The sequence below is a fragment of the Monodon monoceros genome, unplaced genomic scaffold, assembly GCF_005190385.1.
Source record: "Monodon monoceros isolate NGI ecotype Baffin Bay Population unplaced genomic scaffold, NGI_Narwhal_1 Super_Scaffold_5, whole genome shotgun sequence".
NCBI classification, from domain to species: Eukaryota; Metazoa; Chordata; class Mammalia; order Artiodactyla; family Monodontidae; genus Monodon; species Monodon monoceros.
This window is the reverse complement of record NW_021703782.1, coordinates 79,361,430-79,389,247: the sequence shown is the minus strand read 5'-3', so window position 1 is coordinate 79,389,247 and position 27,818 is coordinate 79,361,430. Positions and strand designations below refer to the sequence as shown.

The 27,818-nt window shown below is 47.7% G+C and overlaps 1 protein-coding gene across 1 annotated transcript in view; it reads right to left on the bottom strand.

Moving 5' to 3' along the window:
- The window catches only part of TMOD1 (tropomodulin 1), an 80,789-nt gene that overhangs the window by 10,294 nt on the left and 42,677 nt on the right, over positions 1-27,818 (bottom strand). Inside the window, exons 4-8 of the mRNA XM_029202943.1 lie at positions 22,859-22,978; positions 14,930-15,019; positions 13,882-14,012; positions 12,046-12,153; positions 7,148-7,291 (exon numbers count right to left, since the gene is read on the bottom strand). Coding sequence (XP_029058776.1) covers positions 7,148-7,291; positions 12,046-12,153; positions 13,882-14,012; positions 14,930-15,019; positions 22,859-22,978 — 593 coding nt within the window. The remainder of the gene's footprint in view (positions 1-7,147; positions 7,292-12,045; positions 12,154-13,881; positions 14,013-14,929; positions 15,020-22,858; positions 22,979-27,818) is intronic.

The window sequence follows — 27,818 nt, the reverse complement described above, 5'->3', positions numbered from 1 at the left end:
GCCCCTACCCTCCCGTACCCACCTGTTGGTGTATACTTAGTGCTTTAATACCCATCACAAATGCCCCCTTCCCCACGAGACCTTTCCTGATCCTTACCCCTGGAAACCATCCTTCCCCACTGGACACCATCCTTCCCCACTGGACACTCAAGTGGCCCACCGTATGTCCCTCTCTACTCCCGGCCCAGTCCATCTGCATTACTGGGTCACCTGCCACCACACTGTCTCTCCAACTAGACCTGTGTTGTTCAGTACAGCAGCCACCAGCTGCATGTGGCTCTTTAACTTTAAATCTTTTTTAACTGACATAACATTAGTTTCAGGTATACAATATAATGATTCGATATTTGTATACATCATGAAATGATCACCACAATAAGTCTAGTTAACATCCATCCCCATACATAGTTATCAATACAAAAAAGTGGGTTTTTTCTTACAATGAGGACTTTTAAGATTTACTGTCTTGGTAGCTTTCAAATATGCAATATAGCATTATTAACTATAGTCAGCATGCTGTACATTACCCCCCCATGCCTTATGTATTACTGGAAGTTTGTACCTTTTGACCTCCCTCACCCATTTCACCCACTCCTTACCCCCACCTCTGGCAACCACCAATCTGTTCTCTGTATCTATGAGCTTGGTTCGTTTTGCCTTTTGTTTTTTCTTAGATTCCACATATAACTGAGATCATATGGTATCTGTTTTTCTCTGTCTGACTTATTTTACATCACATAATACCCTCTAGGTCCATCCATGTTGTCACAAATGGCAAGATTTCATTTTTTATGGCTAAATAATATTCCATTGTATATACCACATTTGCTTTATCCATTCATCCATCAATGGACACTTAGGTTGTTTCTATGTCTTGGCTATTATAAATAATGCTGCAATGAAATGGGGATACATATATCTTTTTGAAATAGTGTTTTCATTTCCTTCCAATAAATACCCAGAAATGAAATTGCTGGATCATATGGTAGTTCTATTTTTTATTTTTTCAGGAATAGCCATACTGTTTTCCATAGCGACTGCACAAATTTACATTCCCACCAATGGTGCACAAGGTTCCCTTTTCTCCACATCCTTGCCAGCACTTGTTAATTCTTACCTTTTGAGAATAGCCATTCTAACTGTGTGAGGTGGTAGCTCATTGTGGTTTGATTTGCATTTCCCTGATGATTAGTGATGTTGAGCAACTTTTTATGTACCTGTTGGTCATCTGTATGTCTTCTTATTCAGATCCTCTGCCCATTTTTTAATCAGATTGTTTGGGTTTTTTAAACTTTAAATTTAAGTAATTAAAATTAAATAAAATTTATGTGGAATCTAAAAAATAATACAAATGAATATATATAGCAAAACAGAAACAGACGCACAGATATAGAAAACAAACTAGTGGTTATCAGAGGGGAGAGGGAAGTGGGGAGGGGTAAGATAGGAATAGGCGATTAAGAGGTAAAAACTACTATGTATAAAACAGATAAGCAACAAGGATATATTGTATAGCACAGGGAATTATAGCCATTATCTTGTAATAACTTATAATGGAGTATAATCTATAAAAATACTGAATCATATTAAACTGGAGTGTAGTTGATTAAAAATGTTGTGTTGGTTTCAGGTGTGCATCGGGGTGGTTCACTTATACATGTGAGTGTATCTATTCTTTTTCAAATTCTTTTCCCATTTAGGTTATTACAGTGTTGAATGGAGTTCCCTGTGCTATACAGTAGGTCCTTGTTCCTTATCTATTTTAAATATAGCAGTGTACAGGCAGTGTACTTTAAGGCACCACACCATAGGATGTCTGCAAGAAACAAAAACGGAGTTTGCCCTTGGGCTACTCTCTTTCAAGGCAAACAGGGAACAATAGGTTATACATATTTATCTTTGTTATAAACACACACACACACACACACACACACACACACACACAAACCCATCTGTTTGGATATACAGATGTTCTCCTAGGCCAAAATTTTAAGAAGAACTGATTGTTAAAGTTATTGAGTGTGAAAGTGGGCAAGATTTTCAACTGTATTATTATAGAATATATAGAAATAAAATCCAATCTAGAAAAAAAATACTGAATCACTATGTTGTACACCTAAAACTAATGTTGCAAAGCAACTATACTTCATTTAAAAATTAAATAAAATTTAAAATTCAGGTCCTCAGTTGCATTAGGCACATTTCAAGTGTGCAAGAGCCACTGGCTAGTGGCTACCATATTGGTCAGTGCAGATACAGAACATTTCTATCAACACAGGAAGTTCTGTTGGATGATGCTACCCTAGACTGTGAGCTCTTGGAGAGCACATGGTACCCTGTATCTCTAGGGCAAGGGCAAGGACAAGGAATTGAATTGATTGGAAAAAATAGGAACAGGATCAATGCACAGCAACCTGGGAAGGCTGAGAAGACACATCAGCCCAACACCCAAATGGACAAGCATGGAACCGCAGCTGAGACTCTTGACAGAGAACAACTCCCAGGTATTACGAGTTCACTGGAGCTTGTATGGGTTCAGATGGGGCTTGGACCGCTGACTAGGGCAGGCAGAGGGAGGATGGCAAGATTCCACCAGCCTATCCAGCAAGGCTCCTGAAAGGGCTGGGAAGAGCTCGGGCCTGTCCTTGAAGGAGCCAGCACAGCCCTGGGCTCCGGCCAGCTTGGCCTGGCAGATGATATAGAGACTGTCTGAGACCCCAATCCACTTCCTTTAGCGCCTTTTCAAAATATGAAGCACATTCTCACTGTCAAATATTGGAATGAAAAGTGAGAAATCCGGCGAACGGCCCCCACACGTTGCCCGTGTCTTCACTGGGGCTGGGGTCCTGTTTTCAGGCCTCATCTGTGCTGAGGGGCAGGGAGAGTGCCCCACGCCCTGCGGGTCCTGGGAAGGGCCTGCTGGAGGGAGCTGGGGGGTAGGGGGGAGGAGGGTGAATCAAGACGGGCGGAGAGCCGCCCCACCGTTGGCATAGGGCCGGCCAGGGATGTACGGGGCCTGCAGGCATCCCATGTGTGCTGCCTGCTTCCTGGGCGCCGGGAGGGCCTCTCCTGTCCATCCATAAATGCAGCCTGTCTGGAAGCTGGGCTCCTCAGTTCCAGCCCAGCTCTGACACTAACTTGATCCATGACCTTGGCCCAGCCTGTCCCTTCTCTGACCCTCAGTTTCCCCCCCCACCCACCCAGGGGTAAAAGGAGGGCTGGACTAGGTGTGTCTCAGCACCCCGGGCTGTGGTCAGCCGCCACCTCCCTCCCCAGCCTCACTGCCATCCCAGGGCAACTCCAGGCGGCAAGAGAACATGGCCTGGACGTAAAGAGAGCCTGGCTGAGTAAATAAACTGCCCCAGAATCCTATTCCTGCATTTGTGTCTCTAGCCAGCCTACGAGGCTCCATGTCACGCCAGGCAGAAAGCCCCAAGTCCCTTTCTTTGGCCGTATAAGGAGAAAGGAAGACAGAGACTCTGACACAGGTTGCAGGTGCAGGGGCTGAGGAGAAAGCTGCGGCCTCCGGAGACCCTGGTGACTAACCAAGAACGAGGAATAAATCCAATGCTACTCACCACCTCCTCTTTGCCACGCCGCCCAGAGCCCAGGCCTCCCGGCACACTGTGAGAGATGCAGGTGGCGTCCCCTAGCCCGGGCCAGCAGAGCCCCCTCCCCAGACTTCCCTCAGCCCACCCCTCCCCCACCAGGCCCCAGTCCAGTCTCTAGACTCCAGGCTCCCAGGTGCACCTCCCCACAGGCCCCCTGCATCTGGGCGGTCAGAGCCCCCTCTGGTCTCCTGGGCCCGGATGGCCTCACCCCGCCCCCAATCCTCTCCTATCCAGCCAAGAACCATCTTCGCAGAGCATGACTCTGACTGGTGCTGATAACAGCCCACAGACCACTTCCCCTCGAACCACCCATTCAGAGCCCTTTGGGCTCCTAAGTCCTTTTTTCGCTTTCCTCTGGCGGTCCCATTAATCTAGTTTAGTTTGGATGGGCTCCACGGCTTCCCCCTCTCCTTCTCTTTGTTTGTGTGGTTCCCTGCACCTGAGGCCGTGGCCATCCTCTGAGATACTGTCCACCCTATGGGTTTATCTCAAATTCCACCTCTTCCAAGAAGCCCTCCCTGATACCTGCTCCTGACTGAGATTTCTCCCCCCAGTGGCCCACTGTCTGTGGCTTACTGGGGCACCCGGTTGGACGGTCAGCTATACACTTGTCCGTCTTCTTATCCAGTGTGGAATCCCTAGAGGGCAGAGCCAGAGCCTCATTCACACACAGAGCCCAGCATAGCCCTGGGGTACAGCAGGCACTTATCAAACACTGAGATGAACTGAAGAAAGATGCTCCTGGGATGGGGTGGGGGCAGGTGGTGACCAGTGCTCTGGCCTGGCACCAAGGGAAAGGGATAGCTGAGAAAATCCAAGACCCACACACAACTACAGTAGGATTCAAGAGCCCACACAGGCACAGTTCATGGACTTTAGAGTCACAAAGACGTGGGTTCGAATCTTGCCTCTGTTACTTACTGTGTGACCTGGGGCAGGGTACAGAGCCTGCCTGGGCCTCAGTTTCCTCATCTACAATACTGGGATGGGTTGTGACACCTACTCACAAAGAGTCTTTGCAAGCATTACGTGAGATAATGGATATATGGTACCTGCTCAGTACCTTAACTCTTAGAATAACGTGTAAACTCCCTAAGTCACCTTCCGAGTAATTATAAAAGTGAACAACTTCATAGTTTGCATCTCTTATCTCCTTAGAAGTAGAGATTCTTACTATCCCCATTTTACAAACGAGGAAACAGGCTCAGGGAAGTGAATGTCCTCGCACAGGGTGTTTAGCCAGGGTGAGGGTGATGGTCAGCACTGGCTCTGGGGAGACAGCACTGAGAGGAGTAGTGGGCAGCTCACTCCCTGGAAGCTGCCGCTGCAATGACCTGAGGCCAGTGCGCTGGGTCGCCTTTCGCCAACGTTCTGCCCCAGGGCTCAGGTTTCAGCTGACACTGGGTAGATAGTGACTCCCTGCCTGGGTAGGCCTGGAGTCACATGAGTGGCCAATCCCAGGGCCTGCCGCTACATGCCTTTGTTCCATCTGATCTGCCTGCGATAAAGCAGGGTCAGCAATGGAAGAAAGGGTGGAAGTGATGGGGGCTGGGAATGGGTGATGCGACCGCAGGCCACTGGCATATGCGAAGTGGAGGGTGTTGGATGTAGCAAACTCTCACGACAGGGCTGCTGCAGGCCTGGTGTGGCCTCTTCATATGAATTAGAGAAAATAAAGGCCCATACCAAGTTTTGGAGAGCAGAGTATGGGTTGGATTTTGCCCCCTGCCTCCTCATTGGGCAGTGAACAACATATACAAATATCCAGGGCAGCCCTGCTTATAAAGTGCCACTGCAGGGCCAAGCTCTGAGCCGGGTAATAGGATATGGACATGACTCGGACACTACAGTGTCTTCTGAGAACCTCACAGGGAAGCTGAGGTGCTAGGAGAACACAGGGAAGGAGCACCTAACTCTCTTGGGGGGAGGCTTAGAGGCCCTGTGGCAGGCTGAAGGGAGAAGGCGGTGATATGCTGGCTCTTGGAAAAAACAAACAGACAGACAAACAAACAAAAAGGTTGGATTTGTAGTGTTTGCCAATTTCCATAGTGTAAATACTCTCACTAGGAGTGACTTCAAGGTACCAGCGTGCCATCACTCAAGTGGAATTGAGAAGGGATGTGTACAGTCAGCTCCAGCGTGCTGGTTCAAGCTGGCTCTAGAACCACTAGGAGAAAGAGAGGCTTCAACTGAATCCAGAAGGAAGAGGAGGATTTCTCTAGGCAGAGAAGGGGTAGGGGCAGGGGATGACATTCCAGGGGGAGAGAAAAGCAAGAGCTAAGACATGGAGGCGTGAAAGTAAGTAGGGAGCAAACTGTGAAGAGTTTTGAAGGTTTATGATTGGGAGCGGACCATCAAAGTCTTCTGGAGGCTGGTGATGCTTTAGTTCTTGGCTGAGGTTACCTGCCTATTATGACTCATTAAGCTGTGCATTTAACTTCTATGCACTTTTCTCTCTGTTTGTAGTATTTTTCAATAAGGATAAGAAAGTAGAGATAATCTCTTTCAGGGACAACCAGTGTTTACAATTTTGTTATACTTCCACCCAATCTTTTTCCTATATACATGTGTATATGACCATTCAGCAAACGTTTTCATGTAGGGGAAAAAACGCCCAAGTTCCCTATCCATAAACCATAAAGAAGAAATCATTTTAGCACTGGAAGCAACACGGTGTACTGGAGGGACTGTGGGCTTTAAAGTCAGAGACCTGCATTCAAATCCTGCTTCCGAAAGTGCTCACTTGGCGGCCCTGAGAAAGCTGCTTGCCTTCAGCTTCTCTGAGCTGTTTTCTCTTCTGCAAAAACTGAGACTGATAACACCCATATCCTGCAGAGTTGCTGGGAAGATGAGAGATGATGTATATAAGGTGCACAGCACAGAGCCTGCCCCCCAGGACACCCTCAACACATGCAACATACAAGATACTCTTATTAGCGTTGTCTTAGAAAGTTGGAACTGAAAGAGTCGCCCTGAAAATAAATGACTGAACCACAGAAGGTACAGAGGAATGATAACCCTGTAAGGATAAAGGCAAACTAGAATTTGCCCAGTGAGTAACCTTCATGGTAAGAAGACCCAAAAGCCCATTGAGTGTGTGTGTGTTGCGGTGGGGGGGGGGGTGACTCATGAAAATGGGGACGTTTAGCCTAGTGAGGAAGATTCCAATGGTTTATAAAACCTGTGCGCCAGATGTGTCCTGTGTGCAACAGAGAACAGAGTTAAACTCAACAAACAGCACTTATAGGGAGCTGATTTCTATTGGATATAAGGAAGGATATTCTCACTGAGAATGAAAGGGGTGATCTCGGTAAGGAGTGAGCTCCCCATCGCTAGGGGTTTCCAAGCAGAAGGTGGAGGAGCTGGAGGGTGTGGACTGGACAGCCTCGGAGGTCCCTTAAAGCTGGGCTCTGGTGCTTTTATAAGCAGCAGCATCTGCTCTGTCCAGCAGCGTCTACTCCCTATGGCAGCAAGCGGGAAAGTACAGAATGGCGAGCATCAGGTGAAGGACACAGGGAGACCTTCGCCCATCTTACCTGGTTATCGATCTTCAGTTCCACCAGAGAAGTGTTGTATGGAAGAGCTTCCACCAGGCGCAGGATCCCGGCTCCGGAAATGAAGTTGGACTCCACGTTCAGTGTCTTCAACACCTTGTTCACCTTGAGCATCTCAGCAAGGGCCTTGAGCCAAAGGAGAAAAGGCAGGGTACCCATGAGTTAGCCTGATCAAGGCTGGAGCCCCTGTGGGTAGAACCTAAAATACTGAGGGAGCCTTGCTGGGAGTGAGAGTCCCTTGCACACCGTCAGGGGCCAGGCAAGACGATCTCCACAACTTCCTTCACCAAGCACTACTCTGTGTCTCTCCTCCCCTCCAACTTGCCATGGCCCCGAGCCCCTAGCTGGAGATTTACAGCCCCTTAGCCTGCATCCAAAGCCTCTATTACCTGGTTCCCCCACTCTGATCAGCCTCAACTCTGGCTGCCAGTCTTGGTGGGGCTACTCTCAGTTCCCCGGGCACACAGTGTTTTCCCTCTGCTCTGCCTTTGCTCATCCTGTCCCTGCCACCTGGAATGCTCTTTCCTTTCTGCTTCACTCGTTCAAACCCTGTCCCTCCTTTAAGGCCATTCTCAGTGCCCGTTTCTCCAAGAGCCTTTGCTGATGCCCCCCAGCTAGCTCTTGAACCTCACAGACTTTATCCATAACCTCCCTCAAGGAACTTGTATTCCTGTGTTTAGAGTTGTTTTTATTCTGGCGTTGGCTCCGCCATTAGCCTATGTACTCTTGGTGGGCTGATGGTCACCTTATTCATCCCATGGTGCCCTCCAACCCACACGGTGCCCAGCACATAGTAGGTCCTCGGTCACTGTTCACTGAGTGACTAGTGGAGTCCCAACCTCCCTATATGCCCTCCACTTGTCTCTTCTATGTCCCTGTTGTAATTCCATGGAGTCGTCATTCTCTTTGAGCAGCGGAGAGGGGAGCCCGGGAAGCCATCCCGCTGGGCAAGTGACCAGGGCAAGCCGGAAGAGAGGGGCTCGGGTGGCCCCAGCGCGTTTTGGAGGACTTCAGCCCGGGGTGCAGATGACAATCAGAGCCTCTAAAGGAAATGAGGTAATTAGCAGGCGGGAGAAACGACGTGTCATGGAGGAAAGGAGACACCAGCAGCTGATGGCCAGGATGTATGATCAGTGGGCCCTGGTTGTCTGAAATGATGATCTGATCCAGGAATGCCCTTCCCACTGTCCCTGCTTGCTGAAACCTTTGTGAGGCTCAGCTCCCAGGATGCCTTCTGAGACAAAATCCTCAGCTCCCCCTGCTTCCGTGTACCCCAGGATGACATGTCAGCTTGCTCTGTGACCCTGAGTAGGTTGGACCCTCCTGAGGGGAGGGACTGAGTCTGTGCCCGCTCCACAGCACCCTTCTTACTCCCCAGGAAAGGCCTGGCCTGATAATCAAAAAATTTAACAACCAGTATGTCAGTGCACCAGGCCAATCCAAGTAGACATACTAGTGGCTGAGCTGGTCCTGGAGGCACTGTCATGCCCAGTGTCAACTCTTCGTTTGCTGGAGCAGAGTGGAGGAACGGGCAGGAGAAGAGCTGGGGCACGCAGCGGGGGCACTAGCAGAGCTCTGGAAGCCTGTTTACCAATTGTTCCGGAAGTATTTTCATATTCAGCAATGGGTATCCTGGTGTGAAGGGGCTGACATCAGCTGTTCGCCTGGCACAGGGTCAATTCCCCACAAACATTCGTGGAGCTGAGCTGAGTGCCAGCATGCACAGGTGTAGTTTCTGATCCATGACATGGCAGTGGACAGGGCATGTGGCTTTGCCAGCTGTTTCTCTGTGGGCAAACTCAGGATCTACCAAGATGTCCTGAGGTCAGAGGACATCTATCTAGAGGTTCTCCACTGGCAGCAGTGAGAGACTATGAGCCACTTCCATCACTTCAAAGACATCAAAGGAAATGTCCTACGTATTTTAAAGATCAGAAAATAATTGATGGCTATGAATGGACTTCAAAGCAAGGAAAGTTATTAGGGATAAAGAAGGGTAGTACCCTGAGAAAACCATAATTCAGAAAGAGTCATGTACCAAAATGTTCACTGCAGCTCTATTTACAATAGCCTGGAGATGGAAACAACCTAAGTGTCCATCATCAGATGAATGGATAAAGAAGATGTGGCACATATATACAATGGAATATTACTCAGCCATAAAAAGAAATGAAATTGAGCTATTTGTAACGAGGTGGATAGACCTAGAGTCTGTCATACAGAGTGAAGTAAGTCAGAAAGAGAAAGACAAATACCGTATGCTAACACATATATATGGAATTTAAGGAAAAAAAATGTCATGAAGAACCTAGGGGTAAGACAGGAATAAAGACACAGACCTACTAGAGAATGGACTTGAGGATATGGGGAGGGGGAAGGGTAAGCTGTGACAAAGCGAGAGAGAGGCATGGACATATATACACTACCAAACGTAAGGTAGATAGCTAGTGGGAAGCAGCCGCATAGCACAGGGAGATCAGCTCGGTGCCTTGTGACCGCCTGGAGGGGTGGGATAGGGAGGGTGGGAGGGAGGGAGACGCAAGAGGGAAGAGATATGGGAACATATGTATATGTATAACTGATTCACTTTGTTATAAAGCAGAAACTAACACACCATTGTAAAGCAATTATACTCCAATAAAGATGTAAAAAAAAAAAAAAAAAGCAGGGTAGTATATAACGATAAAGGGGTCAATTATCCAAGAAGACATAACAACCTTAATGAGTGCCTGCCTTATGACAGAGCATCAAACTATATGAGGCAAAAACTAATAGAATTGCAAAGAGAGATAGATGAATCCACTATCATAGTAGGAGACTTCAATACCCCTCTATGGATATGGACAGATCCAGCAGGCCAAAGATCAGGAAAGACATAACTGAACTCAACGACACTGTCAATCGACTAGATATAATTGATATCTATAGACTACCATCCAACAGTAGCAGAAAACACATTCTTCTTGTGTGCACATGGAACATTCACCAAGGCAGACCACATTCTGGGCCGTAAAACACATCCTAACAAATTTAAAAGAATAGAAATCATACAATGTCTGCTCTCAGACCACAATGGAATCAAACTAGAAGTGAAGAACAGAAAGGTAACTAGAAAATTCCCAAATACATGGAGATGAAACAACACACTTCTAAACAACACATGGGTCAAAGAAGAAATCTCAAGATAAATTCAAAAGTATGTTGAACTATGACCAAGTGGGATTTATCCCAGGTATACAAGGCTGGTTCAACACTGGAAAATCAATTCATATAATTCATCACATCAACAAGCTAAAAAAGTAAAATAGTCATTTCGATAGATGATAAAAAAAGCATTTGACAACATCCAACATCCATGCATGATAAAAACTCTCAGTAAACTAGGAATAGAGGGCAATTTCCGTAAGTTGATAAAGAATATCTACAAAAAAATCTACAGTTAGGGACTTCCCTGGTGGCACCGTGGTTAAGAATCGACCTGCCACTGCAGGGGACACGGGTTCGAGCCCTGGTCTTGGAAGATCCCACATGCCATGGAGCAACTAAGCCCATGCACCACAACTACCTAGCCTGCGCTCTAGAGCCCGTGAGCCACAGCTACTGAGCCCACGTGCCACAGCTACTGAAGCCCGTGCGCCTAGAGCCCGTGCTCGGCAACAAGAGAAGCCACCGCAATGAGAAGCCCATGCACCATAACGAAGAGCAGCCCCCGCTCACTGCAACTAGAGAAAGCCCTCACGCAGCAACGAAGACCCAATGCAGCCGACCATAAATAATAATAAAAAAAAAAAACATAATACCATTTATATTAGCACCCCAAACAATGAAATACTTAGGTATAAAGCTAACAAAATATGTACAAGATCTATATGAGCACAACTAAAAAACTCTGATGTATGAAATTAAAAAAGAACTAAATAAATGGAGGTATATTCCATGTTCATGTACAAGAAAACTCAGTATTGTCAAGATATCAGTTCTTCCCATTTTGATATAGATTCAATGCAATCTCAATCGAAATCCCAGCAAGTTATTTCGTGGATATCAACAAAGTGATTGCTACTAAATGGTTAATTACCATGCCTGGTAAGCTAATCCCTGTACCTTTTTACCTGCTATTAGTATTGTAGTAGTCACGCTGTACTGTTATCCTTTAGCTGTCTGCATGGCTGGATGGGCCATTATATTCATGAAAGTGGGAGCTATGACTGTCTTGGTCACAGTTGTATTCTCAGAGCCTAATTCACTGCTGGGCACAGACAGACTCCATACATATGTGTTGAATGTTTTTCTTTTTTCTAAAAACGAATTGATGGCTACTTTATAATAAGTACAATTTAATCTAATCAGCAATATCTTTAAGACATAGGTAAAAAACAAATAAAATTGGTCGTTGGGAACCATTGATGAAGACAATAATTTTTAGATATGGGGAAACTGAGGACCAGGGAGGGGTGGACCCTTGTCTACTCATGACATGCTGAGTGGTGAGAGAGTTGGCTTTAGGGAACATTTGACTCGTTTTTAAATCTCAGCTCCACCTCTCCCTTGCTGTGCAACTTTGGACAAAGCAAGTTGCCTGAGCTCCCTTTACCTCAGGTTCTTCATCTGTAAAGTGGGGAGCCCTGCACCTCTGGGATCAGGGGTGGTTATGGAGATTAAGCACCATGGAGGATAATGTACAGATGGTGCCTGGGTAATGGCTGTTCTGTCCATGTCCTCTCCTGGCTCCTAGCCCAGTGCCTTTCACCACATCACACCACACCACACCACACAGGGTTCTTCATCAGTGGCACATGGCCAGTCCTGAGGCTACAAACGTCAACCTTCCTGTCTCTATGCCTCCCACTCTCAATGCAGCAGATCAGAAAGGTACATACAAATGCCACGGGGTCATTGCTCCGTGTCCCCACGATGCTGAACTTCTTCACATACGAGTTCTCTTTCAGGGCTTCTGCATACGCCTTGAGAGTGGGTATGGGGATATTCTGCAGAGAGAAAGGCAAGCAGTGACCAGCAGCCCCTGTCAGGGGCGGGTAGGGCAGAGAGATGGGGGCAGCAGCTCTCTCACACGTGCAACCTGATTCCCTGCAAGTCTCTGACCAAAAAGCTGAATGGGCAAAGGGTTCCTGCTTTGTCCCAAATGGCTGAGATTGGAGGAGAACTTTTGGGTAAACAGATTGAGAAAATCCTCCCTGAAAATTTCCAGTAGGACCTGTAATTTTCTCTTTGTACATGTGGAGCCCGCAGGAGGAGGAGTACATCAAGCAAAGGATGCAGAAGAGTGCTGTGGTGAGAGCTCAGGTCTGGGGGTGTGGGAGAGGCCTCCGCCCCAGCACTGGCAATGTTTCTGCCTCACTGTGTGACGCGGGGGAAGTCTCTGCTCCTCTCTGGGTTTGTTTCTGGAAAACTAAGGTGTGGCATGGCCCTAGATGATCTTTAAGAGACATCTGTCCCAGGGGATCTCAGCCCTGCCACACATCAGAGGTGCCTGGGGAACTTTCACAAAGTGCTGACGCACAGGCCTGCCCCGGACCGATAAGATCAGACTCTCTGCGGGGAGAGGGACCGGGCATTGGCATTTATTTATTTTTTAATCTCCTCAAGTGAAAACCACTGACCTAGTCCAACTGCCTCACGTGCAGAGGGGAAACAGGCCTGGAGAGGGCCGAGCCCTTGCCTGAGGCCTCACGGTGAAGACACAGGGCCGTGGCCAGGTTCCACACCCCCATGCCTCCTGGTACGCACTGCCAGGGTGCGCGGCTCTGAATTGTGCCAGCGTCTCCCACTGTGCACACGGCAGACAGCGGAGGCGCCCGAGAGAGAGAGCCTGGCTGTGTTTGAACGGATCTCTTATTTCAGAGTGTCACTTTAGCCCCCGTGGGAGCAGAGCATGGGAAGGCCAGGTGCAGGAGAACGCTGCGGGCGCAGGTTTCCGATCTGATCGTGCCGTGGGGCTGGCAGCCACTTAAAAGAAAGTGGAGAAGAAAGGAAAGGGGAGCCGGGGAGTGAGGGGCCCACTTCTTATCTTACATCCACACCCCCCGAGAACTAATCCCTCTGGTCCCTGGGCTGAGCAGGTGGGCAGGCAGCTGGGCCTGCTTCTGAATTCCTCCTGCAGCCTGTCCAGGGTAGGACTGCCCGTCCATCCGTCCCCGCTCTGCCCTTAGTGGTCACACAGGAAAGGTCTGGAGAGATGTGGGCCGACGGCTTGGAATATGTCTTTGGACATTTGGGCTGACAGTTCCCTTCTAAGGTTGCAGAATGAGGCTGAATATGTGCATGCTACACTGGTTCAGGGCTAGGTCCCTCCCCGGGCTTGGGTTACCCCATGAACCTGGTGGGCCCTGGGCTTTTCCAGCCACGGGATCCCGTGCAGCCGTATGTGTCTGACTCACGATTTTATCTCAGAGAAGCTCTCAGTGTTTTGAATAGGGTGGCGGGTTTCCAGAGCCGAAGCTGGGTTGGCCTGTGGTGAACATCTGGGTCTGATGTCAGTCCCCAGAAGAAACCAGGACCATGGGCTGTGCTAGTTTACACTATCCTCCCTTCGAAAGCTTCTGTCTCTATTCCTGATCCAGAAGCACCCAGAGTCCAAGCAGGACCCTGCTGTCCCCGCACAGCCAGGCCCGGGCCATCTGGGTCTGGGTGGCACTAGACATGGCTTCCCCGCCTCCCCCCAGCAGGGCAAGTGGAGTGAAAGGGGTTAACCTCACCCGGATGTTGTTGAGGTTGACCTCTTCAAGTTTGGGGTCGTTGCTCTTTATCCGCTCCAGCGTTTCATCCAAGTCTGTTGCATTTGGTTCTTCATCAGGCACAGGCTTGTATTGTGTAGGTTTGATCACACCTAGAGTGACCGACAACAGGCGGGTGGCTCACAGAGACGGGGCGTCACTCTCCCTCGCCATAAGGACACCGGAAGGAAGCGGCAGCAGAGCTCAGGGACACGGAAGGCTGGGCATCTCAGGGGCTATGGGGGATGGGGGCGGGCAATGGGCGGGGCCAGGAGTCTGGGCCCTACTTGGACTCTGCCTCTGCCGTCCTGCAACAACTGGGTGAATTCGCTAAACTGTCTGAACCTCGGTGTCCTCATCTGTAGAATGTGAACGAGTCGTTCTACCCAGTGGGCTCTTGTGAGGGTAAAATGAAGCCTGGATGGGAAGGAAATGTGTAGGCCTTCCAGAGGGAGGGATAATTGTGCGTTGGGTGCCCTCGTTTCTCTTTGGGGCCAAAATGCCAGCTTGGAACAATGCAGCGGAGCAATTCAGACAATGCAATATTGGCACAGGAAAGGGCAAGGAGACTCGTGGAGCAGGAGAGGCATCCGGAGACAGACCCAAGTGGACACATGGACATTTATGATCAAGGTGGAGTTCCAAACCAGAGGTGAAAGGATGAACTTTACACAGAGTGGTGTTGGGACAACAGGATATTGATTTAAAAAAATGAAAGTTCAATCTCATCTCACACCACACACAAACATGAACTCTAGGAGGATTAAGAAGTTGAATATAAGAAGTAAACCTCTAAGACTTACAGAAGAAAATACAGGAGGACGTTTTGTTAATACTGGGATGGGGAGGGTCTTCGTAAATACGTCACAAAATCCCAGGAGAGTAAAAGGAAAAAGTGGATAGATTTGGCTTTATAGAATTCGAAATCTTCTGCAGTGAGCCAGAGAGCGGGCAGAGGCAGCAAGACGTGGGAGGACCCCTCACTTCCAAGGTGCCCTCGCTGGGGGCAGGGAGGGGTGCCCGTACTCACTGTTGAGTCCCTCCTTGTTCACGATGGAGCTGCTGCCCAAGGCCTGGTAGTACTGCTGGTTGCTCATGAGCGTGTGCATGCCCAGGATAGCTGCGGGGACACGAAGGGCCCATGACGCGCCTCTCAGACAGAGAGGCTTCTGGGCACGGACATTCCATGCCCCAGGAAGTTTTGCTCACAGAAATGGCGAGAAACACTTGCATGTAAACTTTTAAATTTTATTTGGTTTTTACTCTTGCCTCTATTGACATGACTCTCGAATCTTCATCCCCAGCCTAGGTTTCTCTGTCCCTGGCCTCAGATTCCTAGATGTCCCTCTGATGTCCCACTGGCACGTCCAACCCAACTTGGCCCAAACGGAACTCCTCTTTCCCGACAACAGCCTCTTCCTTTGGCTCACGTTCCATCTGGTCATCCTGCCTGTCCCTCGGGGTAGACCCTCAGTTACATGGCACCCCTTCCCCTAAATCCTCACCCTCCTATACAGAGCCTCTCATCTGTCCCACCTCGCACTCCATCACCTCTGTCCTGGTTAAGGCCCTATCAGTTCTCGCCTGTATTATCACAACTGTGGAATCACTGGTACTCTGGCCTCTTCCTATCTTCCCCCACCAGCATTCAGCACAGAGCAGCCAGAAAGATCTCTCTGGAAAGGCAAACCTAACCACATCCCCCCGTGATCAGTCATTCTTTGATCCATTCATTTGTTCGACATTTACCGAGTGCCAGCATCATGTGTCCAGCTCCAGGGGGGGTGGGGACGGTGAGGAACAAGAAAGACAGGGGCTCTGCCATGTAGGTTACAGTCTGCTGGGAATGAGAAACTAAGCAGGTACCCACACAATTAAAAATGTAAGTGCAGAGTATGCTAAGTGTTGTAAAGAAAAAGTTCAGTGTGTTCTGGGAGAAGAGAACAGAGAAACTTGGGATGACAGAGATGAATATAGATGTTGGCCAAGTTAAGAGAAAGGAGGTAGAACATTCTGGGCAGAGGGATGGTGGGTGGGAAGCCCTAGGCTTGGGGAGTGGAAGGCCAGGGAGGGAGGGGGAAGCTGAAGATGGATAGAGATGAGGTTGGACATGTGGCAGAGGGCAACAGGTCCTCACCAAATGCTTATGTTGGGCTACAGAGTACACTGTACCTCAGTGACACTCAGTCTGGTTGTGCATCGGAATCACTGGGACTCTTTTGAAACTCCTGATGCCCAGGACTCCCCCAGACCAATTAAACCACAATCCCTGGGCTGGGGCCAGGCATCTGCCTTTTTTAAAGCTCCCCAGGTGGTTTCACCGGGCAGCCGAGGTTGGGAACACTGCCTAATGCCATCCCCCTTAATCTTCACAACAACCCTTTGGAGTAGATTTTATTCAAATAGGCAAGGCCACATCCTACAGGGTCTTCTAGGTCCAGGTAAGGAGCTCAGATGTCTTTTTCTAGGCGTGGCCTGAGCAGGGAGTGAGATGGTCTGACTCAAGTTCTGTGACTGTTATCAGGCTGAATGTGGAGCACTGACTAGAGGGGAAGGATGGGCGTGCAGGACCATGAGGACGGTGCCTTGTGACTCCAGAGTCTGGCTTCACTGGCCCTCCCCGGGGCTGGCCCTGCTTCAATAGCCTTGGCCTTTGCCCACGCCCTTTCTGCTCCGGCGACACAAATGGTCACTACTCAGTAGATGCTCCTGCTTCTGCCAATGCTGCCTGTCTGCTGGCAATCCTCTCTCCATCTGCACTGCCCACTGCTGAAATGCCCCCCGGGAGAGTTTTGAGATTTAGCAAATAAAAATACAGGATACCCAGTTAAACTGTAACTTCAGATAAACAATGAAAAATGTTCTAGTGTAAGTACATCCCATTCAGTATTTGAGACCTTCTTATATTAGAAACTTATTCATCATTTATCTGAAATTCAGATCCAACTGAGCATACTATATTTGATCTAACAACTCTACCTCCCCATCCTTTAAGTTTGGAATAATGCTTCCTCCCCCAGGGAGACCTCCTGGATTCCACCTTCTCTCTCTGTAGCTCTCTCACAGCACCTGGTGTCCTTATCACAGTACTTAGTCAACACAGTGTTAGAGCTCTCTGGGTACATGCATGCTTCCCCTACTGGACTGTGGGCTTCTGGAGGTCAGGGAAGAATATTATCTCTCTTCTACCTCTTCCAGAAGATGGTATTTGGTAAACATTTGCTCATTAAAAAAAATTCCCCTGGCCATTTCATTAGACACGATTTCTAGTTAGAGAGACAACAGCGAGCCTTTAGTGAAGACTCAAGAGAACCAAGTTCCAGCCCTGACTCTGCCCCTGATGCTGTGTGACCTTGGGTAAGTCCCCTCCCTTCTCTGGGCTTCAGCCTCCTCTGTACAATGAAGGGTGAGACCAGACCATTGGTTCTCAATCATGGCTGCATATACAAATTACCCGCGAGCTTTACGACAATACCAGTGCTCCTCCTGAACAAACTGATTCGAATCTCTGGAGATGTATTTTTAATCTCCTTGGATGATTTTTGATGCTTAGTGGGAGCTACAAACCACAAGACAAGATGATCTCAAAGTACCTTCTGTTTCTCACATTCTAAGAGTCTTCTCTGCTAAAATTAGACTTGCCTGCTCGTCGCTAAGGAGAACTGGTAAGGAGAGAGGCATCTGCACTGTTTTGAGCTCTCTGGGCTTTAATTTAGGCTGCGTTTCTGTGGGCGGAGGGAGCTGAAGCCTGCGTCAGCAGCAGGTGAATCAGATCACCTGGAGTCACCTTCTCTTCCAGCTCCCAAACAGAGAGCGGCTTTGGTGGTGGTTCTGGGATGCTGCTGGGATTCTAGGTTTGGAAAAACAGTTTGGAAAGGTTGCTGGAATCGTAGGAAAGATGTAACCTCACATGGCTGGCTGGTCTTGCTTAGAGTGTATAGAGAGGCGGAAAATGGAAAATGCATTTTGTGCTTGGACAATAGCTTCTTGTCATGGTCCAGAAAGAGAGGGCAGAGGCAGGAAGGTTACAAGGAAGTGCTGGGGGACAGAGGAAGGAGACCTGGGCTCCAGTCTGGGCCTTGGTACTAATTTGCTGGGTAACCCTGTCCAGGTCACTTCTACTTTGGGTCCTCGGTGTTCTCACCTGTAAAATGGACTATATTTGAAGGATGATCTCTTACCTTCACATGGGACTTAATAGCCACATGGCAATTTCTCATCTTCTTACGCTGTTTGATTTTTACAGCAAGCATCCAGGGTAGTTACTGTCGGTCCCCACTTTTCCAGCAGGCTCAGGAGGGAAATGGTTGGTCAAAGACCGTTCGGTGAGGACCCTCCTGGCTTCTAAGTTAGTGTCCCCACCCACACCTCTACACACTAGGTCACCAACAGGTCTAAAGTTCTAAAACTTGTCCCCAACTTCAGAATTCTAAGGACAGATAACAGTATATTCTAGAAGGTAATGTATATCAATAGGAGCCCTAAGAAGAAATAAAACGACTTTGCAGTTCAGAGGAGATTAGAGTTCTAAGAAGGAAGGAGGGAAGGAGGGAGGGAAAAAGGGAGGGAAGGAGGAAGGGGAGAGGCCAAGCTAAATCTCCACTGCTGGGCAGAATGCTTGGTGGCTCTGAAGCCAGTATTTCCTCTCCCGCCCTAAGCACCAAATCATGACTTTATCCTTGCTTGGTTTTGCACATTCCATGTCACCAGGAGTGAGTGATAGAGAAAAAGAGCACATCAACATTGCTTGCTGCTTCATTCTTTTTTTAAAAAATAAATTTATTTATTTATTTTTGGCTGCATTGGGTCTTCGTTGCTGTGTGTGGGCTTTCTCTAGTTGTGGCGAGCGGGGGCTACTCTTCGTTGTGGTGCGTGGGTTTCTCATTGCAGTGGCTTCTCTTGTGGAGCACGGGCTCTAGGCACGCGGGATTCAGTAGTTGTGGCACATGGGCTCAGTAGTTGTGGTGCACGGGCTTAGTTGCTCCGCGGCACGTGGGATCTTCCCGGACCAGGGCTTGAACCCTCTTCCACTGGGATGCGTCTCCCCGCCTAGTTCACCTCTACTCTTCCTCCTTTCGTCTCAGCTTCAGTCCCCACTCTCATCTTGCAGCCCCACCACCTCACTCGGCCCTTTCTCCCTCCGACACTCACTCCCACTTGTCCTTCCACGTTGGCCTCAGTGTTTGTTTAACCTCAGCTCCTCGAGGGCAGGAACCGGGCCGCTTTCTTACGATTGGTCCAGAGCAATCGGAGGCTTAGTTAATGGAAATGCTCTGCCTGGGAGTTGAGTTGTGGGGAGCAGAGATGACCTGAAGACCCTGTGCCCAGTGCATCCTCCTCTTCTTTCCCTAATGAGTCATCCACTCGGGGCTCCAGCTACTCCCCCCAACACACTCAGCGCTCCGACAAGATGTCCTGCCTCCAGCGCCTCCGTCTCTCAAACTGACTGATTCCTTGCATCCTTGCAGGCACCCAGCTCTGTTTTCTGATGCCTCAGGCCAGAAAGCCTGCCGTCGTCTCGTCATCTCAGCCTCTTGGCCTCTGACCCAACTCTAGGAACAGCTGGTCTCTCGGAGCCACGTTCCAGACGCAGTCCACTTCAGCCCTTGGCCTTACCTGGGGCCTGCCTCCTACATCCCCTCGTCCTACGAACACCACCGCCTCTCTGCCCAAGCCCCTGCTTTCATCCGGCCTCTTCCAACACTCCCCCAGGCACGGGTGTCAATGCTTTTGCACGACATCCGGAGACTTTCCTAATTCGGCCCCATCCTCCCCAGGCCGACTCTGTGAGACTCTGCCATGCACCCCCTCTCACCACTCTGTTTCCATTCCCCTACCCTGGATGGCTTTTTCCAGGTTGTGCTGGGTGGTGATGCTGTGAGTGGGACCAAGCTGCCTGGGTTCAAACCCCGTGGGCAAGGATAACCTCACTGTGCCGACTTCCCCTCTCTGAAAAATGGGGACATCAATAAAACTCACTTCATAGGATTGCTGTGGTCAACAAATGCAGCAAGGTATGGAAAACAACTCCCACAGCAGCTGGGACATAGGTGGTCAACAAATGTTCCATGCCTCCTTCCACTGCCACCTTGCAAACGGCTGACATACAGCGACACGTGTCCAAGGTTAGCCAGTGAACACTGGTGTCGCCTCGCAGCACCCCTCTCCTTTCCGGACAGCGGAAGCATATGGTATCATGAACAGATACTAATAATTAGTCACGTCAATACAAATAAAGAGGAATAGTTTCAAGAGATCAACCCAGAAATTTAGCACAACATTGCAGCTCTGTTTTGGCACTGACAGCAGAGTAATTGGATAATCCCTCTGAGCTGCCTAACAAGGGGAGTGACGTCATGGAGGGTGATCGGAGAAGGACCAGGATAAAAACAGCCCTTGGGGTGAGTCAGTGTGGAGATGCTGGACAACCATGTCACTCACCCACCGCCCAGCTGCACAGATTAACCGGAACTCAAGGGGACCCCGCATCAGGGAGACGGTTCCGTCAAAACACCCGAGCCTAATGTGGATCTAATGCACGTTGTGTGGTTTCTGACGAGCAAACCAGCTGAGTATCCTGAGCTAAGTGCTCCACTTCCATCCAGGTGACCTCCTCACTGCTGTGTACTTCATAGTGAAAATGAACACCTTTCTCTCTCAGCCCTGACACCCTTTAAGCCACTGCCCTTTGTCCTTTCCCAAATGTTCTGCCTCCTTAGGAAAGGGTTGTCTGGACCAAGGGTCTACACATTGGCTCTCCTTTTTCACTCCTTAGGCCCTGCAACCTGGCTTTGGTGCCCCTTCTTCCTCTTTCCTAAGCGCGTCATCAGGACTGGTGCACAACACCCACGAGAAGCAGGAGGACACGAGAAGCAGAAGACACTGCGGCCGGCTGAGTTTCCTGGCACTGGCGGGCTCACCTGGCCTCTGGCTTCACCTCTGAGTCTCCCGGCCAGCCCTGAACCCTCATTCTGTCTCCCTAGCTCTTGCGTTAGGCTCTGCCCATCTTGATTTGGCCGTTGGTTCCCAGCCCATGTGTGGCTACCTGGCCTCCACTGTGGCTATGTTCACCCCATTTCCACTCCTCTCCCAAAGGCTTCTGCCTCGGCCAGGGCCCTTGCCTCCAGAGCCCCGGGTCCCCACTATTGCCATGCCCTCTGCCTGGAACTTGATGATGCTAATGACACCCACCTCTCTATCTCCAGTGTGGACCCCTTGCAGAACTCAAGACTTTCATGTAGGGACTTCCCTGGTGGCGCAGTGGTTAAGAATCCACCTGCCAATGAAGGGGACATGGGTTCAATCCCTGGTTCGGGAAGATCCCACATGCTGTGGAGTAACTAACCCCGTGTGCCACAGCTACTGAGCCTGCACTCGAGAGCCCGCAAGCCACAACTACTGAAGCCCGCGTGCCTACAGCCTGTGCTCTGCAACAAGTGAAGCCACCGCAGTGAGAAGCCCGAGCACTGCAACGAAGAGTAGCCCCCGCTCGCTGTAACTAGAGAAAGCCCGCGCGCAGCAACGAAGACCCAAAGCAGCCAAAAATAAATAAATAAATAAATGAATAATTTTAAAAATAAAGCCTTTCATGTACAACTGCCCTTGATTGGGTGGCCCACAGGCACCCTGAACTCTAAAGGTCCCAAACTGAACTCCGTATTTCCCCTACACCTTCTCCTCCCCACTGTTATGGTTGAACTGTGTCCCTCCAAAATTGTTGATTTTGTCCTGATTTGTCCCTCCAATATGTTGAATAAAGTAATTTCTAGTACCTTAGAATTTGTAACTATATTTGGAGATAAGGTTTTTAAAGAAGTGATTAAGTGTCAATGAGCCTGTTAGGGTGGGTCCCAATCCAATCTGTCTGGTGTACTTACAAGAAGAAGATTAGGACACACAAAGGGACACAAGGGGACACATGCACAGAGGGACACCATGAGATACGGTCATCTGGAATCAAGGAGAGAGGGCTCAGAGGAAACCAAGACTGTGGACACCTTGATCTTGGACATCTAACCTCCAGAACTATTGAGAAAATACATTTCTGTTATTTAAGCCACCAGCCTGTGGTATTTCGTTAGGGCAGCCTGAGCAGACTAACGCACCTTCATTAATGGCACCAACGTCCACTTAGTCTCTGGAGCCAGGTCTGGGCTCCTCCCTTGACCTCACAGTTGACCGTGTCTTTCCTCTCCCCTTCCCACTTGCCTTGAGTCTCTCCCTACCCCATCCACACTCCTGTCATCATCTGGGTGAGGGTTAGTAGCCCCCAAGGCTGCAAAAGAAAAAGACCAGCTACCTCACTGGGCCAGGGAGCACAGCATGGTGGTGGGCACACTGTGGCCAGAGCCTGACCCCCCGTGGGGAAGGGACACGGGCGAGTGGGACGGGGACCAGACAGTAAAAAGGGGAAAAGAGCAGGTGGCAAAAAGCTCTGGATATCAGGCCACTTTCTGGAGTTTTAGGGGCTGTTTGTGAAGATCACATGGAAACACACATGAAGATGGAGGGTGTTGTACAAATATGAGATATGGGGTGATCGCCTCCAAGCCCGGCTCTCCGAGCTGTGCAAAATGGTAGAATCAGATGACTTGCTCCAGCCCTCTGTGAGCCTCCTGGACCTGAGATGCCGGCAGCCCTCTGTCTTCCCCCCTCTATCCTGTCTTCCCAGGCGGCCTGAGCAGGATTTGATGCCATGGCTGGTGAAGGGCCCCGGCTGCCTTGCACAACCCTCTGGGATGGGGTCTCATGGCAGCAACAGCTGGCTCCGTGGTGGGAAGGGTTTTGGTTTTATCTCCATTTTACTCATTTCGGTTTTTAATAATAGAGTTCTATCTGCTCTAGTCCTTGTTAGAAACAGAGAGGGTGTTTATGTTGAAATAAACCATCCAAGGCTCGCCTGCAGACGTGGGTCAAACGCTTTTGGAGGACGTGGGGAAGCATCAGGAACGCCTCTTACCTGCGATGTCACAGAGTTCCGCATCCGAGGCATTTGCCAGGGCCTCCTCCAGCTCTGGCTCCAGTGTCACACTTTCCAGCACGGGGTCCATCGGCTTCTGCTTGGGGACCCAGACTTTTCCTGAAAACACACGGGGTGCCCATTACAGGGAGTGCAGCTGCACTGGGGCCCTGGGTGGACTGTCCCAAAGCCCTGTGGATCCCTCGATGCCGAGATTCCATTAAAACTTCTCCCTCTGGGGATCCGGTGCCAAACTTGTCCAAAGAAAGGGAATCAGAGATCTCCAACAAAGCACCCTGCACGTTTGAAAAGAAGAACTTTATAACTTGGTCAAGGGAGACTGCTCACTACTGAAAACATTGGTTATTAATTTTAACAATCTGTAAGTAGGAAAAGATACAAAAGAAAAATATAATAAAATGCCAGGGTCTGGAATACTCTAAACAAACGTTCTGGTATGAGAGAAAAATTGAGAAACATTTCTAAACCAAATAAATAAAATACACTCAGATTATTAAAAGAGGCATAGGGAGAAAATATAATGTCTCTTGGGACATTATATTTTTACAGTGTCAGACTGATAATTGAACGAGAGAGCAAAGAGGTTGGTCGGTCGCTGCAGTGTGCCCCAAGAGGCATTGTTAAAGGAATTATGGGGCATCCACACGATGGTGTTCTAGCAGTTATTATTATAAAGGATGGTGGAGATCTCTACTTACTATGAAAGGAAAATGCCCAAGACAAAATCTTGTGTGAAAAAGCAAGTTTACAAAATAGCATGAATTATTTAATTCCATTTGTGAAAATTGCACATATATCAATATATATTTATCCATGCAACACATATTTACTGAATACTTCCTATGTGCCCAGCACCTTTCTTGGAGCTAGGGGGACAGCAGTGAACAGTTTAGTGAAAGAAGACAGATAATAAACAAACAGGTAAAGATACCAGAGAGTACTAAGAATCACAAAGGAAAATAAAGCCAAGCAAAAGACTAGGAAGTTCCACGCTGGGGTGTGGGTGAGGTGGGCTCTGCTATCCTGGGTAGCGTGGTCAGGGAAGAAGACCTGTGAGCTGGGCCCTGACAGAGTGAGGAAATGAGCTGCTCAGACCAGCGACAAGACAAGGATGCCTGCTTTCATTGCTCCTACCCAACTGTGTATTGAAAGTTCTAGTCAGAGCAAATGGACAAGAAAAAGAAATACATGGCATCCAGACTGGAAAGGAAGAAGTAAAATGATCTCTGTTCGCAGATGACACGATGTTATATGCAGAAAATGTTCCACACACACACAAAAAAACAGGGTACAAGATTAACATATACAAATAAGTGGGGTACACCAGCAAATAACAATCTGAAAGGGAAATTAGGAAAATAATTTCATCTACAATACAATCCAAAAGAATAAAATACGTAGGAATAAATTTAACCAAGGAGGTGAAAGACTTGTGCATGGAACACTATAAAACGTTGTTGAAAGAAAGGAAAGAAGACCTAAATAAACAGAAAGATATCCCAAGTTCATGGACTGGAAGACAATATTAAAATGGCAATATTGCCCAAAGCAATCTAAAGATTCAACGCCATCCTTATCAAAATTCCAATGGTCCTCCTCCTTTTTTTTGGAAATGGAAAAGCCAGTCCTCAAATTCATATGGAATTGTAAGGGGCTCCAAATAACCAAAACAATCTTGATAAAGAACAAAGTTGGAGGACTCAGACTTCCTGATTTCAAAACTTACTACAAAGTTAAACAGTGTGACACTGACATACGGATAGACATATAAAAAAATGGAATAGAATTGAGAGTCCAGAAATAAACCTATACATCTATGGCAAATTGATTTTTGACAAGGGTGCCAAGTCCATTGAATGGGGAAAGAATAGTTTCTTCAAGAAGTGGTGTGGGACAACTGGATATCCACATGCAGAAAGATAAAGCTGGACCCCTATCTCATACCATACACAAAAACCAACTAGAAATGGATCAATGATTTAAATATAATACCTAAAATTATAAAATTCTTAGAAGAAAACGTAAGTGTAAATCTTTATGACCTTAGATTTGGCAGAGTAGTCCTAGATATGACAACAAAAGAATAAGCAACTAAAGAAAAATAGATCAATCGAACTTAACCAAAATAGATCAATTGAACTTAACCAAAATAAAACTTCTGTGTATCAAAGGACATTATCAAGAAAGTGGAAAGATAACATACAGAAGAGGAGAAAATATTTACAAATCATATACCTGATAGGGTCTAGTATTCAGAATATATAAAGAACTTTTACAACTCAACAACAAAAAGAAAAACAACCCAATTTAAAAATGGGCAAAGGACTTAAAGACATTTCTCCAAAGAGGATATACAATTGCCTCTAGGTATCTGAGGGGGATTGGGTGCTCAAGTCCCTTATATAAAATGGTATAGTATTTGCATATAACCTACACACATCCTCCTGTATACTTTAGATCATCTCTAGGTTACGTATAATACCTAATACAATGTAAATTCTATGTAAATAGTTGCCAGTGCGTGGCAAATTCAAGTTTTGCCTTTTTAAACTGTGCGGAATTTTTCTGAATATTTTTGATCCCCAGTTGGCTGAATCCGCGGATATGGAACCTGAGGATATGGAGAGTCAACTGTACAGATGGCCAAGCACATGACAAGATGCTCAACATCATTGGTCATTAGACAAATGCAAATCAAAACCACAATGAGATACTACTTCACAACCATGATAATGGCTATAACATAAACCAAAAACCAAAATGGAAAATAACAAATGTTGGCAAGGATGTGGAGAAATTGGAACCCTCATATATTGCTGATGGGAATGTAAAAGGGTGCAGTTGCTTGGGAAAACTGTTTGGCAGTTCTTCAAAAAATTAAACACAGAATTACCATACGATCCAGCAATTCCACTCCTAGGTATATACCCAAAAGTTACCCATACAAATACTTGTATAGGAATACTCACAGCACCCCAATCACGACAGCCAAAAAGTGGAAACAACCAAAATGTTTGTCAATAGACAAATTGTGGAATATTATTCAGTAATAAAAGGGAATGAATGAGTCTCGAAAATAATATTCTAAGTGAAAGAAGCCAGGCACGCAAAGTCACGTATTATATGATTTAATTTATAGGAGATATCCAGAATAGGTAAATCCATAGAAACAGATTGGTGGTTGCCAGGGGCTGGGAGCGAGGGGCATGGGGAGTAACTGCTTATTGGATACAGGGTTTTATTTTGGAGTGATGAAAATGTTTTGGATCCAGATAGAGATGGTAGTTGCACAACATTGTGTGTGTACTAAATGCCACTGAATTGTTCACTTGAAAACACTTAACGTTATGTTATGTGAATTTTACTTCAATTTTTAAAAACCTGCTCATTTTGGCTACTGATTGAGAATAGCCTGCAGTGGGGCCAGGATGGAAGCCAGGAGATGGTTAGGAGGCTCCTTCAAAAGTCCACATGAGAGATGACAGTGACTTGGACCAGAGGTGGGGAGGGGTGGGAAGAGCAATGTTCAGAAGGATATTCACTAAAATGGGATCAGTGCCTACCTCTCAGCAGAGTATTACTTTGTTTTGTTATTTAAATTGTTTACAGGGGCTTCCCTGGTGGTGCAGTGGTTAAGAATCTGCCTGCCAGGGCAGGGGACACGGGTTCAAGCCCCGGTCCGGGAAGATCTCACATGCCACGGAGCAACTAAGCCTGTGCACCACAACTACTGAGCCTGCGCTGTAGAGCCTGCAAGCCACACGACTGAGCCTGTGTGCCACAACTACTGAAGGCTGCGTGCTTAGAGCCCGTGCTCCGCAACAAGAGAAGCCACCGCAAGGAGAAGCCCGTGCACCACAACGAAGAGTAGCCCCTGCTCGCCACAACTAGAGAAAGCCCGCGTGAAGCAACGATGACCCAACGCAGCCAAAAAATAAACAAATAAATTTATAAAATAAATAAATAAATAAATAGTTCACAGCAAAGATCAATTACTATACAAGCAGAACAGTCAGCAAAATCATCTGGGAGAAAATGTATCATAACCTTCACCAGAGGTGCATCTGGAAAACAGCAAATCAACATGGCTAAAAGGAAAATGAACTCTGAAAATGACTGATGCAGTGACTAGGATGAACATTCAGTAAATATTTAAGACCTATGGTTTATTATGCCCCTGCAGCAGGTGCCTCCATGAGGGTGGTGACTCTAAGACCCTATAAGAGGGACTCAGACGTCTTCCCTTCCTTCATCTTACTAGTTGGGATGTGGGTGTGATGACTGGAGCCTCAGCAACTAGATGGACCATGAGGACAAGAATATATTACAAGGATGGCAGAATGAAAAACTGGAAAGGGTCTTGATTCCTAATGCCAAGGAAGATGTCTTACAAGCCCTGGAATGCCTAACCCTGCAGCTCTACTAAGTGAAAGAAAACTAAACTTCCATTTTAAGTCTCTCTTACTTTGTTTCTTCAGCACATGCAGCCAAATATGTATAATGAAAATACCCTGCATGGAACTTTATTCTGATTCCCCCACTTGAGTGAGAGTGAGGGAAAATCCAAATCCCTCAGGACTTTGTACCAGTTTATGGGTCTTACCACATACTGCTGGGTTTTGTAGTGCCTGAAATGCTATTTCCCCTCAGCCTAGGCTCGCTCTAGGCCCAGCGTGGGGCAAATGCTCAGTAGAGCTGGACTGAATGGCCCTGCGTCTGCCTGTTAGAGCTGGAAGGTCTCCTTCCCCACACTCTCTGTTGAGACTGTACTTATTCAATATACATGGACTCCAACAATCATCATGTAAATATTTTATGATGACGATGCTGGTGGTGGTGGTGATGATAAGCCTTTTAGGCTTGTCATAATATGAAAATAGAATAAATTCTAGCTACCCTCCTTGGGTCAGTCTGGTTTTTCATGAGGGCACTCAGGCTC